Genomic DNA, 18,558 nt, shown 5'->3' with positions numbered 1-18,558 from the left:
CAGCCATGTGTGAACCCTGAGCAGTATTTTAATGTTGCTGATGAATATAAATGTTTCTTAAGATCAGTACCAATAATTTTAGCACTTTGAGGCTAAGTTCAAAATTCTTACGGTACCCTAAACATAAGCATCCAGTTCTGCTGGAAGCCCAGATAAAATAGAAAAGGAAGCATTTTCCTTCCTTCCTGTTGGGACATCCTCTCCCAGGCCATAGCCCTGCACTCTGTCCTCACCAAATTCCTCTAGAATTGTGCTAGCAGAAATCTAACCCACCATGTTTGGCTGCCAGCCCTCCACATTCACACATCTGTCAATGCACCACCAAAAGTCATCTTCTGACTCTCCTTTCCAGGCAAAGACAGGGAATCCTGAGAAAAGGGAACAAAGAGAAATTGTTAAAGCCTGAAAGAAGGGCTGCCCCTAAATTTTGACAAGATAATGGTTTTCCCCAGTTCCCATTCTCTCATTCTGCTCTACTCCTTGAACTGACTTTCCTCACTGATTAACACTGTCTTCAGCCCCTTCATGCACTTCTTTGTCTTTGGTGGCCATTTTGCTCTTGATCCAACAAAAAAGACAAACAAAAGGGACAAGAGTATGATGGATGCTACAAGTAAGATTAAAGGGAAAAAAAGAAGAAATCAGAAATGAGTACATCTTGATCCAGTCAAACTGGAAGTCTCACCATTTCTCAACTACACTCTGATCTTTCTTGTGTCTACACTTTGGTCACCCCACCTTCTTCATTAGGAGAACCCCTATGCTCTTCTCCATCAGTTAAAATGTTACCATAGCCCAGTTAAGTTTTGTGTTCCTAACGGAGCCTGATTAACTGCAAGTGATTTTTCATGGAATCTGAACTTTTATAAGCTGCTTGCTTGTGCACTAAATACAGATTTGTGATCTGTCGTGGCATTTATCATATATGTCCTTATATTATCATTATTTATATATTTTGTCTTTTCTCCTTAATCACAATATAAGATTCTTAGGGCAAAGACATGGTCTCATTTGTTCTTTTATCTCTTAAGAGTAGGCCATTAAACCTTTATTGGGAAAAAAAAAAAAGAATGTATATGTACAATTCATTGGGCTATATATTTAATACTTGTGCCCTTTTATATACATATTTTATATATTAATAAAAAATTTATAATGAATATAAATGAAAAACAAATGAAATACTCAAGTGCTAGCAAAAGGAGAGACATGCATATACCACAGAGCTTTCCCAGCATTTTGTAAGAGCTCTGAAGCAATAAGCATTTGGTACCCTGATCTGTGCTGTGCTGCCACAGAGGGAAGACAAGAAACTGGCAAAGTCCAAATCTCTCTTCATTTTGTCCTTCCTGTGTCAGTAGCCATTGTGATCAAATATTAATCTGCCAGGTCAAGTCCTTTTTACTGGTGAAGCAGAAACACCAAACATTAAATCGGGGCAAACTGCTGAAAAACCAGCAGGACCACAAAACTACGCCTGAAGCACTTTATTTTCTAATCCGTATTACCTTAGACAAGTAGTGTTCACTGATGGTCTAATATTAGCAAGTCAAGGCAAAGCATTAACTAATAATATTAGACATAAGAAGGTATTTGCCAACTGTAAAACAGAGTTACCTATATCATATTTAACAAGAGAAGCACAGAAGGAGAGCAAACTCACAAGAATAGGGATCCATTCCCCCAAGACAGATCCTTAAATATCACTCTCTTAAAGATTTATATTGAATACATGGAACTTTTCGGAGACTTACTTTAGCTGAAGACACAGAAGACAAGCAAAAGATCTTACCACTTTCTGCTAGAGCAGCAGCCACTTCATTGAGAGTGGAATAGATGTTGCAGGCTGCCCATCGGCACTGTGCCCCCAGCGCACCCAGAGTTTCCATAAGCACCTGTATTAAACAGAAAGCAGGAGATAAACAAAGCTAGCCAAACATTTGGTCAAGGAAATTAAGTTTCTGACAATAAGAAAGTATATTGGGGGACGCCTGGGTGGTTCAGTTGGTTAAGTTTCTGCCTTTGGCTCAAGTCATGGTCTCAGGGTCCTGGGATCGAGCCCCGTACTGGGCTCCCTGATCAGAGAGCCTGCTTCTCTCTCTCCCTGCTGCTTTCCCTGCTTGTGTTCTCTATCTCTCTCTCTGACAAATAAATAAATAAATAAAATCTTAAAAAAAAAAAAAAAAAAAAAAAAAGGAACCAGGCTCCTTGGAGAAATGGCTGATTCCAGAGTTAGGGCAAAGAATGTACAAAATAAGTTTAGATAATCATATACCAGAAGCAAGTAAATACTTAAAGAATGAGAGGATATGTCAAAAGACAAAGAAGTCACAGAAGCAAGATGAAAGGGGTTCCTCCGGGACAAGTTTGGAGCAATTTGAGCATCATGATAAACAGTGATAGTAATGGGTTATAATCCATTAAATAAAATAGGAAACAATGATTCATACAAATAAAAGTAAATAAATAAATGAAAAAATTGAAAGTTCGATGAAAAATGGATATTTAATGTTTATAAAAAAATTTTTAAAAATGGGATATTTACATAGTTTCATATTACTACCTCACGAAATAACTTTTAATGACAAAGGGGGAAAATAACTTCTACAGTGAAAAATCTAGCAGACACTACCTCAAGCAAAGGATCAAAATGAATATCCTTTTGACAAATGATATATCAAGTCTAGATCAATGTGTCACCTGATAAGATTCAATGAAAAAAATGCAGTATCACTTCCTAACACAAAGTCATGGCCTGAATTTAATAATAAGGACACATCAGGAAAAGCAGAACTGAGCACATTCTACAGAATAATTCATTTGCAATTTTTGAAAGTATCAAGGTCATGAAAGTCAAAGAAAGACCAACTAAAGGAGACTAAAAGGGATAACAATTAATGAGATACATGAGGTCTGAGGATTAGATGGTAATATAAGTCAATGTTAATTTCCTGATTTTGAATAGCTGTACTGGTTGAATGAGAGAATGTCCATGTTTGTAGAAAGTATGCAATGAAGTATTTGTGGGTGAAGGAACATCAGATTGGCAACTTGCTCTCAAAAGTCTGAGAAAAAAGTGATCCACACTATACTTGCAACTTATCTATAAATCCATGTTAATTTCAAATTTAAAAATATTTTATTACTTTAATTTTAACTTTTTTTGTTTTTAAAAATTGTATTTATTTAAAAGAGACAGAGAATAAAGGGGGGGGGTGGGAGATAAGGAGAGAAAGGAGGCTCCCCACTGAGCAGGGAGCCCAACTTGGGATCATGACCTGACCCAAAGACAGACGCTTAACCGACTGCGCCACCCAGGCTCCCCTTAAGAAATTTTTTTTTTTAAGATTTTACTTATTTATTTATTTGACAGAGAGAGAGAGATCACAAGTAGGCAGAGAATCAGGCAGAGAGAGAGGGGGAAGCAGGCTCCCCGCTAAGCAGAGAGCCTGACATGGGGCTTGATTCCAGGACCCTGAGATCATGACCTGAGCTGAAAGCCGAGGCTTGACCCACTGAGCCACCCAGCACCCCAAGGAAATATTTGTTTAAATTATTTTTTAAAAATTATTTTAAAAATGGGGCACCTAGATGGCTCAGTGGGTTAAAGCCTCTGCCTTCGTCTCAGGTCATGGTCTCAGGGTCCTGGAATCGAGCCCCGCATCGGGTTCCCTGCTCAGCAGGAGCCTGCTTCCCCCCACCTCTCTCTGCTTGTCTCTCTGCCTACTTGTAATCTCTGTCAAATAAATAAATAAAATTAAAAAAAAAGAAAAATATTATAAAAAAAAAAACTTACTCCACTGATCTGATCCTTAGTTGTTTGTCTGTTTGTTTTTTTAACATTTTTATTTATTTGGCAGAGAGCAGAAGAGAGAGTGAGAGAAAGCATAAGCAGGGGGAGCAGCAGAGGGAGAGGGAGAAGCAGACTCCCTGCTGAGCAGGGAGCCCAACACAGGGCTCAATCCCAATGACCTGAGACAAAGGCAGATGCTTAACCGACTGAGACCCCCCAGGCACCCCTAGAACCTGACTTACTTTTACTTCATTATATAAGATAGAGGTAGGATTCTTTTAAAGAAGGTAGTATACCATCTACTGCTTTTTTTAAAAAGAAGTTATTTATTTATTTATTTGGGGGAGAGAGAGAGAGAGAGAGAGAGAGAGAAAGGGTGAGAGAGACCAAGCGAGAGACAGAACATGAGCAGGGGGAAGGGCAGAGGGACAAGCAGACTCCCCACTGAGCAGGGAGCCCAACACAGGGCTTGATCCCAGGACCCTGAGATCATGACCTTGAGCTCAAATCAGAAGCTTAACTGACTGAGCCACCCAGGTGCCCCCCGACCTACTGCTTTGATTACAAACTATTTTAACAAGAATAAAGCTTTGGTTAAAAACCTGTTTTACAATTTCCTGACAGTAGTTAACTCTGAGTACTGGTACTTTTCATGTTGTCAAACTTGTATTTTCTAATATTTCTATGCTAAATAAAAATTCTAATTATGTTCTAATTTAAAAAAAAACTTGCAAACAACTCCACTAATTTAGGCGAACCCCCTAAAGTAATTTGTCCAAGGCCACATAGTAAGTTAATAGCAGAAATACCCATATGTCTTAATTTCCAGTCCATACTATCTTTCTTTTTTTTTTTTTTTAAGATTTTATTTGTTTATTTGACAGACAGAGATCACAAGTAGGCAGAAAGGCAGGCGGGGGCTGGGGTGGGGGGACGCGGGGAAGCAGGCTCCCCGCTGAGCAGACAGCCCAATGCGGGACTTGGGCTCCATCCCAGGACCCCAAGACCATGACCTGAGCATTTAGTGAGCTGAAGGCAGAGGCTTTAACCCACTGAGCCACCCAGGCGCCCCTCCTTACTACCTTTCAACACTTGATACCATATTTTTCCCCTCTCATTTTATTTTTCACCTTAAAGAATTTCTGAATTCGTATAGCTAGTATTCTCAAATTTGTCAAACAAACAGAGCAATATAAATTAACTAGAAAAGAAAAATAACTGGGGCCAAGAATATAAGAACGGTTCAAAGAATTCTAAATCAGGACTGCTGGCTGTTAGGGCTCAAGCAGAAGTGAATGCAGGTAGAAATGGAAGGAGGAGAGAGCTTAGAAGCTGGTTTAACCCAACTTTCAATCATCACTATTTAGAGAGAATAGCAAAGAAATCTGGTTATTAGAAGGAACTATGGAAACACACCTAAAAAATATAAATAGATCCAAGTCTATTAGAAACATGGATGGGAAACCATTAACTATGATAGTTACTTCTGGAACATGGGATTATAGGTGATTGCCTTTTATGCTAATGACTGTGGTAATGACTGAGTATTATAAAATGAATATGAACTACCTTTGTAATCAGAAAAAGAAAGTCGAGATTAAAAACAAAGCAAAATTCCTTTGTAATTATTTTTTAAAGGAAAAAGAAAAAATGTGGGGAGGGAAAAACAAAATAATATTAAAAATTGGTAAACTAGGGGCGCCTGGGTGGCTCAGTGGGTTGAGCCGCTGCCTTCGGCTCAGGTCATGATCTCAGAGTCCTGGGATCGAGTCCCGCATCGGGCTCTCTGCTCAGCAGGGAGCCTGCTTCCTCCTGTCTCTCTGCCTGCCTCTCTGCCTGCTTGTGATCTCTCTCTGTCAAATAAATAAATAAAATCTTTAAAAAAAAAAAAAAAAAAAAAAAAAAAAATTGGTAAACTAATTTTGATTATTCCATTCAAGAGAAAATAAAAGGGAATCCTGAAAAGTGGTAATGTTTGGTGAGCCAGGGGGTAAAAAAGAAACTAGATGTAATTTAGCAACATGAGACAGTACAGAGCACTTACTATTTTAAGCCGCCACACTTAAGTCTCATGTCCCTGACTGGGGAAGCCCAAAAAAGATTCCAAGAGAGTTTCTGCCTTGATTCATTAGTCTGTGGCTCCAAAAAGAATCAGCTTTTCAATTTATTACATTAATTTTGGGCAGTCAAGGTATTTTTTTCCCTTAGAGAACATGTAATCCAGAAAGTCTCATGGAAAGATGTTCACAGTAGCTACCTGGGTCTTAAGGACTCTCTGCTGTACTTAATCAGTAATGTGGCCATATAAATAAGTGTTATGCTTCAGGAGACAATCTTCTGAAAGTTGATCTAACCATACAGTTGACCTGAGTCTTATAAATCATACAAAAGATTTCAGATGAATTCTCGATACATCAATTTCCTGTACTGGTCTCATTATGGTTGGCAATTCAATATCTCTTATATCTTTGATGACGGCTCTGAGTCAGTGGTTCTCAACAGAAGAGCGCTGGAAAACTATGGGGGCATTTCTGATTGTTACAATAATTGGGAGGGGAATGCTCCTGGCATTTAGTGATCAGGACCAAAGGTTTTGATATTTTGAAAGTACAGAGACAGTCTCTTACAACAAAACCAACAAAAGCACACCACATTTAGTAGTTTTCAAATGTTCTCACATGTGTGAGAAACCTATTTATAATTATCTAAGTTTAGAACCTTATTCCACTTCACGTTACCAAAAAATGTTTTGTAGTTTCAATACAAAATAATAATAACTTTTCCAGGAATGCAACAAGTGTGTAAATTAAGAGAAAACACACACTTTTTGCTGTTGTTTAGAAATTTTAAAAGTTGTTTATAGTTTATTATGATTCAGAAAATCATATAATTTGGCAATGCCAATCTGACACTCTAGAACCAGTAACCAGTAACCAGTATCCCCATCTACAGCTGTGGCATTCTCATCTAAATAATGTTATGAGGAAGTACAAATATCCAAGTATTTCACTATTCTTGTGCCTAAGCATTTACATACCAAAAAACACATTTTTTTCATTATAAATTACTTTTCTTTTATTCCTCCTTCAAATTTCAGTTAAGATTTTATATTAATTAAAAAAAATATGTACCGAGGTATGTTTTATTTGAATTTTATTCTAAGATAATACAGGACATTGCAAAAATATTTTTAATATTTTTATAAAAAGGAGACACTGAATCTGATAGGGGTGAGAATTGCTGGTCTAAATGAATCATGATAAATTCAGTCCTCTCAGCCCGACTGGTAGGCCATAGGCATGTGACCCAGTTCAATGACACATGATGGAATATCTTGCTCTTGGGGAAGAGGAAGAAATGATCCTTATTCTTCATGTTAATTTGTGATGGCTCAAAGAGCTGTAATCATCTTGCTATGAACCTGAGGATGAAATAAGTGACAAGGCAGCTCCAAGAAAATCAGACAGATGAAACTGGAGCCCTGAGATCCCACATCTAAAGTCCACCTTACCTCTGGACTTCTAGCTATGAAATATAATAAATTCCTTTATGTATGAGCCAGGTTGAATCAGGTTTTCTCTCACTTGCAGCTGAAAGCAACCAAAGAGAGCTGCCTCACAGAAATGACACTGGAGGGGTGCCTGGGTGGCTCAGTGGGTCAAGCCTCTGCCTTTGGCTCAGGTCATGATCCCAGGGTCCTGGGATCGAGCCCCACATCGGGCTCTCTGCTCAGCCGGGAGCCTGCTTCCCCCCCCCACCCCCTCGCCTGCCTCTCTGCCTACTTGTGATCTCTCTGTTAAATAAATAAATAAAATCTTTTAAAAAAAGAAAGAAAGAAAGAAATGATACTGGAAGGGAAGATAAGGGGAAAGCAGTGCAGCACAGAGAAAGCATAAACTTGGGACTCATATATTGAAGTTCAAATCCAAATTCTATGATTTACTAGCTGTATAACCTCGGACAAAGTACTTAAAACACTCTGAGCCCTAGTTTCCTCATTTGTAAAATAGAAACAGGAATACCTGCTTTACCTGGCCATTTTGAGGATTAATAAACTAATACTTATTAAGTTCTTAACCCGCTGCTTGGCATGCTGCAAACACTCAACAGCTGGTGGCTATTATTAACTATTATTATGTGAAGGAAAAAGGACTCACAGCAGTCTGAGCAGTGATGTGTGTGCAACCCACAATTTTGGCTCCAGCCAAAGGTTTTTCTCCTTGAGCTCTCTTCCTCAAAGCCATCAGTGCAGGCATTTCTGAAAAGGCACAAAACATACACAGCACTATTAGAGAGGAGGGAATGAGACAGAAAGAATAAACAGAAGAACTTATTCTCTTAAGAGAAGATTCTTCCCCTGATCAGGTTCTTCGTTAGATTGGGCCTCTCAAGGAATCAAGACATTGAACCTGATTTTTCATTCTAAGAGGCCTGGAGAGGCAAATGCTCCAGAGTTCGGATGCCCTATATCCCAGTCCTCCTCATCTACTCTCTTCCCCTTTTCCTGGTATAGGAGGAGCTCCTTGTAGACCCACCAGAGTTCACTCCCTCCCCACAGTGTTTCCTAAGTTCAGATTTCTTTTGTAGTAAGTATTCTGTAAAACCACACTTAAATTTCACAAGCAACTAGACCCCAGGACATAAAAAGAGATTAACATGGACAAAAAGACCTAGACAACTTGAGAAGGAAAAAGTGCTGGCTTTCTTTACCTTGTTCGGCAATTTCAATTTCTCTTCGTCCAAACTCTGCCTGTTTGATATTCTTGACACAGAAGTCACTGCTTCCCTTAGAGTTCTTTTGCTGCTTATCCCTAGGAGAGGTCTCATCATCAGAGCTATCTGTATAGGAAGCCGCTGAAATGACAGAATAAAAAACCCTCAGGGAGAAGAACAGCTTCCTCTAAAATACCAAACCATGGAATGAACTGAGGCTTCTCGGGTCATCCACCACCACACAGGTGTACACCTTGATGGCAGACACCTAACATGGCAGTCTGGAGCTGCTTCAACCACCTCCTGTGGAAAGTGCTAGCCACAGGTCAGAAAGAGGAAGCCAGAGGGCGCTTGGGTAGTGCAAGATCACAGTCATTAACCTATGGGATTCTCGGATCCAAGCTACCCTTCTCTGTCTGCTGCTTAGATGCCTATTGTAATTTGTGTTTTAGCACAATAACTGAACAGATAAGACCTAGAGAACCCATGGGAAAGTAATTAAGAACTCCACAAAAAGTGTTTGTCTGACATAACAGAGCCTTCTTTTGAAGACTGGCTCTGATGAGGCTGAACTATGCCTGCAGACCCAATTAGATATTGACAATGAAGTATTCAGTGTGCTCTCCCTTCTTGCTGGCCTCAGTGGGCCCGGCAATAGGCATTTTAGGTTCCCAAAGAAGTGCATAAATCCTCCTTTGGTATACTAAAATGTCCTTATGATTAATCCATTTAGCAATACACGCTAGAAGGTGGAAGGTCTCAGAGTTGTGATGGTGGCTAACAGGCAACTGCTGCTACTCACATGTTTAGCTGAGGTCTTTTCAGTCTTCATACAATTCTGTAGTTGCTAATCATTTGCTGGATGTTTTAATTTCCTTCCATGATTTATATTTAAGTTTTGGAGGATAGTTTCTTCCTAAGTAGTCCTCAAAGTTTGTTGTGGGTTTTTTTGTTTTGTTTTTAAATTGTTTAAAAAAAATTTTTTTTAAAATTTTTTGAGGGGCCAGGGAGGTTGGGGGATATAAAGGCACTACATATCTCTCAATGGGATAAGAAGTACTTCCATCACATTTAGGGGGGAAAAGCTGTAAACACTCAGATCTCCTAAGGTCTATGGTGCTCTGATCTACTTACATCCAGAGAATTAAGGCATTTCTGGGATTTTTTAGCAAAGGATCTATATCTGGGAGAGCTGTAAAAGGCAAGTCTGACCTTGCCCAGTTAATCGGGCATGGCACTACAAAATGTTTGGGCAGCAGGGGCCTGAATGTCTCTCCTGGAGCTGGAAAACTTCCCTAGAGCAAAGTCCTAACACGAGGCAACAAGAATGAACACGGGCACCAAGGGAGGTGAAGGAATTAGTAAATCCCCAAAAGGACTTTTGTTCTTGAAAGGAATTAATCTGTATAAAGAGTCTGTGGTTCTCCCTCCTAGGGTGAGCAAGAGTTCAAAGTACCTTTGGCAACAGAGCCCAGAAACAGCTTCCTGGGCAGTCATCTGTTTCACTAATCAATACTCAGAAATAGCTTATATGCTGGGGGCTTAGGGGAACTATGCTTCTACCACCTGAGGGAAGAAAGATAATGGCCATCCCTAATCTTGACCATAATTTATAGCATAACTGCTTTTGAAGAAAGTGTTTACATTCAGAATATCCTGAAATTTCAAATCCTTTTCTTTTCTTTTTTTTTTTTTTAAAGATTTTATTTATTTATTTGACAGAGAGAAATCACAAGTAAGCAGAGAGGCAGGAAGAGAGAGAGGAGGAAGCAGGCTCCCTGCTGAGCAGAAAGCCCGATGTGGGGCTCGAACCCAGGACCTGGGATCATGACCTGAGCCGAAGGCAGCAGCTTAACCCACTGAGCCACCCAGGCGCCCCTCAAATCCTTTTCTAGAGGCATAATGATTTCTATGTTCTCCAAAGGCCATTTATATAGTGGATATGTGTTCTGGAGTCAGACAGACTTTGAAGTCTCAGTCTCTGTTTCTGGGTATAGAAAAAGTGTTCCAGAACCTGATTAGTAGAATTATTAATTCCTTCACAAATCCAGTCATTCACACATTCGGTTGTTCATTCAACAAATTTTTATTTTGTGTCTACTGTATACCAGGCAGAGTCCAAGTACTGGGTATAGAGAGCAAATATGGATTGTCTTTATCTTCATGGAGTTTTCAGTCTAATAGGTAAGTCAGACATGAAATAATTACAAAATTAATTGGAGATTTTCTTTTCCTATGGTTGTAATATGTGCTACGAAGCTGACTGTAAAATAAGAAGATGTAACTTTCAGAGTCAAGTTGTTGAGAAGATTAAATAAGATAATGTAAGTATAGAGCTTAGTGCAATGCTTGGTATAAAGTAATTAAGCACTCAATAAATGACACCTGATATTATTGTTGGCTTTTGCGAATATTTTTAATTTAATACCAGATATAACATTTTTTTTTAAAGATTTTATTTATTTATTTGACAGACAGAGATTACAAGCAGGCAGAGAGACAGTCAGAGAGAGGAGGAAGCAGGCTCCCCGCCGAGCAGAGAGCCCGATGCGGGGCTCGATCCCAGGACCCTGGGATCATGACCTGAGCTGAAGGCAGAGGCTTTAACCCACTGAGCCACCCAGGCGCCCCCAGATATAACATTTTTAAAGGTTCTTACTCAGCGTCAGGATTTTGAATGGGAAAGGAATGACATGCATACAATATTATTTAGCAGTTTCTTTTTTTTTCTACCTCCCTCATCTACTAACCTAAAAGAGCAGCAGGTGGCTGGCTGGCAGGGAGGAAAAAGGTTGGGACTGGAGTCCTAACTCTACCCAGAATAGCATTCCTCTCCTATGCCTCTCCAGCTTCTAAGGATGAGTCAGGGTAAAAACAAAAAACAAAACAAAATAAGAAACCACACAAACAACAACAACAAAAATAACCCCCCAATTTCCTCTTTGAAAAAGCACTCAAATTTTTGGCTTGAGTTGTTTTTTTTTCTCTCTCAAAAAGAATTATACCACCTCTCTGCTCTAAAAAAAACTCCCCAAATGCAGTATTTTATTTTTTTCATAGTAGTCAACTGGATATAGTTTGCTTAATGTTTTGAGCCAAGAGAGATTTGTTTTCAAAGAGTCCTTTGTGCAAACCTGTTATCAGGTGAGAAACAAAAGTATCAGTTGTCTAGATTGTACTAATATGTGAATGCAAAATGGCTGATAGACCCAAACCAAGAGAGGGTATTTCTGCAAACACAATGGAAAGATTATTCCTGAAATAGCATGATATTTGCTTTTTGAATCCATACTTACTTCTGTCACTATATTTAAAGTAGCACATTCATGAAACTATCTGAGACTGCATCAAAGGTTTTTTCCTAAGAAAATTTAGAGAAACCCAAAACGTATATAATATATACACATGCTTGCATAGTTTCCAAAATGTTTACAGCTGTCACACTCTGAAGCCCAGAGCTATAATTCAATTAAAAATGAACAACTGATAATCAAGGCAATAACCAACTGAAGTACAGCGTGAGCTCTAGCTTTACCTCTAATTGGTTGTGACCAATTTTCAGTTTATCCAACTGTAAAATTGGGAGTTTGATGGATCTCTCTCCCACGCTCTTTCTTTCCCCTAACTATCTCCACCACAAAAATCTCATGAATAAATGAGAGTACAAAAAGGGTTCAATTTCTAGGCAGAAAAGTAATATAAAGTACAATGTAACTTCACATGGGGTGTTCTCTTGTTTCATGATAACCCAGAATCAAAATATAACTCTTGAATTACTAATCTGTAATCTATCCCATAGAACAAACATATGTTCTATGGCTCAAGCCTGATGAAGATTTACCTCCTAGCAGCTGTGATATTAAGGGTTATTGCTAGGAGAAGAAGTAGTCAGACTCCCAGATGAATTAGTCCTATTAGAGTATTTTAAGTCAGACAATTCCTCTTGGGCCCAATCTATTCATTTGGCAATGGAAATAACAGTAGGGACATGTGTGTCAATGTACAGCAGATTTCATTGATGAATAACACTCTAGAAATATGTGAAAAGCTATGTTAGCAACCAAGATACAAACAAACAAAACTTTGTTATTTGGAAAAATCTGAAAATAATTTTTTAAGTTTTATAAGAACCTATTATGAATGAAGGGACTTCAGTCTTCCTTTCTTATCTTTAACCAATTAACTCACTGCAAAGGCAGCTTTTTTAGACATATATCAATGAGAATGTTTTGACTTTGAAGAAGTCTCTTCTGCTCACTTGTTTTCATGAGGTTCTGTGCTTTAGGAAAGAGTTTTCAGAAGTTTGTTTCTTATAAACAATTTCAGGAACAATGCAGAAATTTTAGGAATTAATGTAGCTCTTTTCAACCTGGGTTCCACTAGAATTAAGCCTTAATGCCTTGAAGCATCCATAGAATATGGATTTTTAAATTATTAAATCAAATTATTAATTGAATTATTAAATTAAATTAAATTCTCTCCTATCCATCTGAAAGGGTGCTGGTCATGAACCATCCTTCGGAGAACTGAGAAAACAACGTCTCCAGTTCTTTTCTGTGTTCTGTGATTCTGATGAGGAGCCCCGCTTGAGAAAGATTGATACAGGCTTCTAAATGAAAGCATACCAAAACTTAGCACCAGGATCTTTAGGCAGAGAGAAGAGGCCATAGACTACCCAAACCTCCAAGTAACTTCAGCAAAACAAACATTCTGGGTAGGGAGGTATCTTTTTTTGAAAGGTCATAAACCTTCTTCTAGCTGTTCACATACAGAGTATATCAGAGACCTCAACAAGAATATGAAGTAAAGGGCTGGGCACCTTTCACCAATATTTAGTTATCAAGCACCTCTTATGTGTCAAGCATTTCTAAAGGTCGGTAATAGAAAAGTACAAAACAGCCAAATCTCTGTTCTCATGGATCTCTTATTCAAGTAAGGGGAGAAACAATAATAAATTAGTAAAATACACAGTATGTTGTATGATAATAAGTGCTATGGAGAAAAATAAAGGAGGAAACTTTGATAGGGAATATCAAAGTTGTTGATATTGGTGTGGGGTATTTGTGCAATTCTGAGAACCAGGATAGGCCTCAATGAGAATGTAATCTTTAGTTAAGAACTGAAGAAGGTAGGATGCCCAGCTAGGCTATCTCAGAGCATCCCAGGCAAAGGAAATAACAAATGCAAAGACCTTAACGCCGGAGAGTGCCTGGCATGTTTTGAAATAACAAAACAGCAGTTAAGGAGCCTAGTATGGCTGGAGTGAAACGTCTAGCTGGAAGAGGAGGGGAAGTCTGGGAAGGTAGCAATGCGATTAGAAACGTAATGGGATGATATAGGGCTGTGTAGGCCACTGTAAGAACTTTAGTCTTTACTCTGAGTGAGACTCGGAAGCATTAGAGGGTTTGGAGGGGAGAACTGATACGACCTGACATATTTCAAGAGAATGAATCTGGCTGTAGTGCAGTGAATAAACTAAAGAGGGGCAAGCTTGGAACTCAGGAGCTCAGTTTTTAACACATTGGAGATGCCTATAAAACATCCAAGTGAAAGGACTGAGCAGGTAATTGAATATATGGATCTAGTGTGTAGGGGAGAGATCTGAGGCAGAGATAAAAGCTGAGGCTCAAACGGCAATACATAATATTTAAAACTATGAGGCTGCATGAACTCACATAGGGGGAATATAAACAGAGAGGAGATCCAAGAATCAGTCTTGAGGCTCTCCAATGCTACCACTTTCTATAGTCACTTAAATGATAATGTATGCTGAAAAAGGGTTCCAAGCTTTTATTGACATGCATTTGCATATCTTCCTGTATTTAGAAAGCTATAAGTCAATTCCATATTCCTGGCTTTTCATTTGATCGATATAGGGCATTTTCTGTCTCATCTCATGTTAACTTCTCATTGTGAACATTGGGAACTTCTCTTATAACTCTTACTTATGAACACCACAGGCAGAAAGAGTTTTTCAAGACCACACAAACACATCACACATGGATCAAAGCCTAGAAAGGAGGTCTCTCCTAACTCCCACACCAGGCCCTGCCCATTGTTCATGCGAAAAAAAAAACCCAAAAAACAAAAACAAAGCAAGGTAACAAGAGTTTATGAAATAGCTGCAAAAGAAGCAAACATCCAGGCGCCTGGGTGGCTCAGTCGGTTAAGCATCCGGCTCTTGATTTCAGCTCAGGTCATGATCTTGGGGTTGGAGGGATTGGGTTCTGTGCTCAGCGGGGAGTCTGCCTGAGATTCTCTCCCTCTCCCTCTGCCCCTCACTCAACCCCCACTCTCTTTCTCTCTCTCTAAAATAAATAAATAAATCTAAAAAAAAAAAGGAGCAAACATCATCTTACATTTCATTTTAAAAGCACTGAGTTTATGGAAATAGCACTTCCTATAAATTATTTCAGATTGTAAATGGGATATTACAGCCAAAGACATATTTTTAGAAGGACACTTAATCTTTAATTTATCCAGATGAGGATAACCAGGACAGTGGGATGCCCTGAAAATGGTGATTTTTTAAATTTCTATGTAAAATCATTAAATTCCAGGGATTATATGAGAGCTGGTAGAGCTCTCATAACTAGATAAAGCAAGAATCACCCTATCATCTAGAATGCTCCCAAAGAAACCAGATGGCCATTTGTCAGGGACACTAACAAGGTAATTCTGGCATGCAGTGGGAAGCTGAGTAATTGATCTTAAGTTATTTTCTATTTCCAGAATGGTTTGACTCCATGCTCTTGAACTTAATATTCTTTTTTTTTTTTTAAAGATTTTATTTATTTGACAGAGAGAGATCACAAGTAGGCAGAGAGGCAGGCAGAGAGAGAGGAGGAAGCAGGTTCCCGCCTGAGCAGAGAGCCCAATGCGGGACTCAATCCCAGGTCCCTGAGATCATGACCTGAGCCGAAGGCAGAGGCTTAACCCACTGAGTCACCCAGGCTCCCTGAACTTAATATTCTTAAATGGATATAGAAGGTTGACAATTTTTGACTATAAAAATGGCAACTTCATGTAGTTCAACCTAAAAGGTCCAAGTTTTCCAGGGTGACATCAGTCACTTACCAGTGAACTATAGCAGGCAAATATGTGTTCACTTAGAAACCAAGGGCATCAGTCATACTTTCTTGTTAAATAAATATTTTATAAGTGCCCTCCCTACATGTAAGCGTTCATTAGGAAGGCAGGCATTGGTTTTCTCTGCAGGAACACAACTAGAAATACAGATCTAGTGTGCAGGGAGAAGACTGAGCTGGCCTTAAAACTTAGTATAGTTACTGTTTGTATCAATCTTTATATAATATGTATAAACTCACAGTCTAAAATGTTACACATCATTTTACAATGCCCATTTTCACAATTATTAAGGCTTCCAGAGTTATATCAACTGGTTCATGAATGCTCAACTCTGGTTATTTTAGCAGAGTAAGATAGATACACAATTTTTACACATATCTTTACACAGAAATCCATAGGGATTTACATCATTCTGTTTTGGGGGTAAGGAGGAGTAAAAAGAGAAATATAACAAGTGTAAATAATAATTCACCCAACCTAAAAGTTACAGCTTCCCAAACAAGCTTTCTACAATTTTATATAACAGATACTACTTTCCTATTTGTGTGAAGAACAAACAAAATTTTAGGTCACGATGAAAAATTTCTGAAGATGATTACTATTTGTAATATGAAGAGATAACTAGGGCAAACAGTCAGCTTCCTATGATATTCCAACATAAGAGGAAAATAAAATAGCCCCATATGAGATCAGATACATAGCAGGCACTGCTGCACAAATGGTCAATGTCTTTAAGGGTGCTGTGTGGTAACAGCTCATCTGGCATTAAATGATAGCTTCAGAGCCCATATATTTGAATTAATGCCACTGCAAAGGAAGGAAGGAGTGACAGCTTAGAAGAGAAAGCAAAGGGATCCCTAGAACTAGGACCCACTTGAATGTTTCCATTGTTTCTTGGTGCAATTAAGCTTTCCCCATTAATTTGCAAGTTCTGAATGGAGGGATGGGGAATTCCTCTTTTATTTTCAAAGAATGGAAAACAACACAAGTCTTTATACATCCTGTTCAATGAAGGTCATCAGTAAATTACATATGCCCACCCTCTGAAGAAATTAGAAATCAGGTTTGTTGATCACCCTTTCTGCCTTTATTGGAAGAAGAGATCTCTATTCAGTTCCACTTTGAATCCTCAAGGAATCTAAAGATTCCATCTAGAATTTTGGTCTAAATTTTGATTGAGAATCAAAGTGTCTATTTCACAGCACAGGTTGGACAGTACTTAAACGGACAGGAGGGTCAACTGATCACACTTAATTAGCCTCCACAGGTGGGTCCACAGCCGCTCAGTACCCACCTGAGCTGTAGCTGTCAGTAGATGACTGAGAAATGGAACGAGACAGAGAGCGACGTCCAATTTTGGTGGGACGTTTGTTGAATTCTTGCTTCTGGTCAGCAAATTGGATCTGCTAAGAAAAAGAATGCTAGTTATATAAAGGAAAACAACCTTCATTTTGAGATAGCAGTTGAAAACTTGCATTATAGGATCTTACCTTCCTTTGCAGTTGATCTGATTGTACCAACCCATACTGGGAATGTTTGGGAAGACTTTTTGGACAGAATCATTTTTTAAAATTCTTTACCCATTATATTTCTATCAAATTTAAATCTTTAATCAACTCTGGCTATATAACTTTTACAACAGAATTGCAACAAAAAAGGAGAATGGGTTGTTCTGGTTAAAATAAATTTTTAGAAAGCTGAGTCATATTCCTTTCTATAGTTTTGCTGAAAATTAAAGCTGGAAAGAATCTTTGAGCCTATTTATCCTAATATTCACATATCTAGACGAGAAAACTGCAAGGTACAGAAAGGTAAAGTGACTTGTCTACAGATTTTTAAAATTTCAGGAAATGGGATGGTATAATGAAAAAAAAGAGGCTTTCCACTCAGAACTTTCTGAAACTGCATTCAAATCCTGACAATGCCACTCATTAGCTATGTGATGTTGGCCAAGGTGCTTTTTTGATCCTTTCTCATAAATACAGCAAAGACAAAAGTATTTACCTTACAAGTTTTAGATAGGTTTAAGTGAAACAATACATGTAAACTGTAAAACATTGCAATAGATTGAGTAAATCCATCCCCAACTCCCACTCCTACAATTCACTGTTCTTATAGTAAACATTCATTTATTATTTTAAATGTTTGGTATCATAAAATACCTAAAAAAATCACAGGACTGATTATCTGTTAACTATAACGTAACAGATGTAGAAGGAGTAGATAGAGGACTGGACTGACTATGTATATACAGCAATACTCTGGAGGTTGCATTTTGGACAAATATCTGACAATTTTCTTATAATTTTATCTCTTTCTCCTACTGTTGGAGGGTCCAGCACTTTACAAAGAAAAGCTTGTATAATTTATTCAACAAATGACGTTTTTCTTTCTCCCTAATTGAATGTCTGTATAATTGCTTCAGTTATTCTGGATCCAAGGGAGCATGGAGGCAGGAAGGATCAAAGATCTGACAACTACCTTTCATGTCAAAAAGATGGTTCCTTGGTGGGCAGAACACAGACACAGCCTAGCAGAATGAAAGCAACTGACCAAACTGATTCCTGCAGTTAGAGGAAACTAGTGAGTCATTTGAATATTGAGAAGAGGAGTCTCATACTAAACTGCATTAGGTTAGCACACCTTTTAGGGGAATTCATAGCATTTTCATAGCTGTAACAACAAATGAAGCCTGTGTTAGTACTTTAGAGTTTTCAAATTGTTTTCAGTAATAGGAAAATTCATTGGCTCAGAAGCTCTTTGCAAAGTGAAAAATTGGCAAAATTGACTATTTTGCTAAAGTAGCAATTTATTTCAAAAAGATACAGTGCTCTTTCTATGCATTCCCACGGGATATACATGAACTTCCAGATACTTCTCCTAGCACAGCATTCTCACACTGAAAATGAGTATCTACCTGTATCCTCCATAAAGACAGGAGCCATGCATCTTATTCACCCTTC

At 38.4% G+C, this 18,558-nt stretch overlaps 1 protein-coding gene across 8 annotated transcripts in view; it reads right to left on the bottom strand.

The window, feature by feature from the left end:
• The window catches only part of AHCYL2 (adenosylhomocysteinase like 2), a 164,078-nt gene that overhangs the window by 26,556 nt on the left and 118,964 nt on the right, over positions 1-18,558 (bottom strand). For 4 of the 8 annotated variants that reach the window (XM_047694586.1, XM_047694580.1, XM_047694583.1 and 1 more), the window contains exons 2-6: positions 16,890-17,001; positions 8,504-8,647; positions 7,951-8,051; positions 1,793-1,895; positions 274-368 (exon numbers count right to left, since the gene is read on the bottom strand). In XM_047694586.1, the coding sequence (XP_047550542.1) occupies positions 274-368; positions 1,793-1,895; positions 7,951-8,051; positions 8,504-8,647; positions 16,890-17,001 (555 nt within the window). The remainder of the gene's footprint in view (positions 1-273; positions 369-1,792; positions 1,896-7,950; positions 8,052-8,503; positions 8,648-16,889; positions 17,002-18,558) is intronic. The other 4 variants (XM_047694581.1, XM_047694585.1, XM_047694587.1 and 1 more) reach the window with 1 other exon arrangement.

Source organism: Lutra lutra, chromosome 11 (assembly GCF_902655055.1).
Source record: "Lutra lutra chromosome 11, mLutLut1.2, whole genome shotgun sequence".
Classification (NCBI taxonomy): domain Eukaryota; kingdom Metazoa; phylum Chordata; class Mammalia; order Carnivora; family Mustelidae; genus Lutra; species Lutra lutra.
The sequence above is the reverse complement of the archived record's forward strand: the minus strand, read 5'-3'. Positions and strand labels throughout refer to the sequence as shown.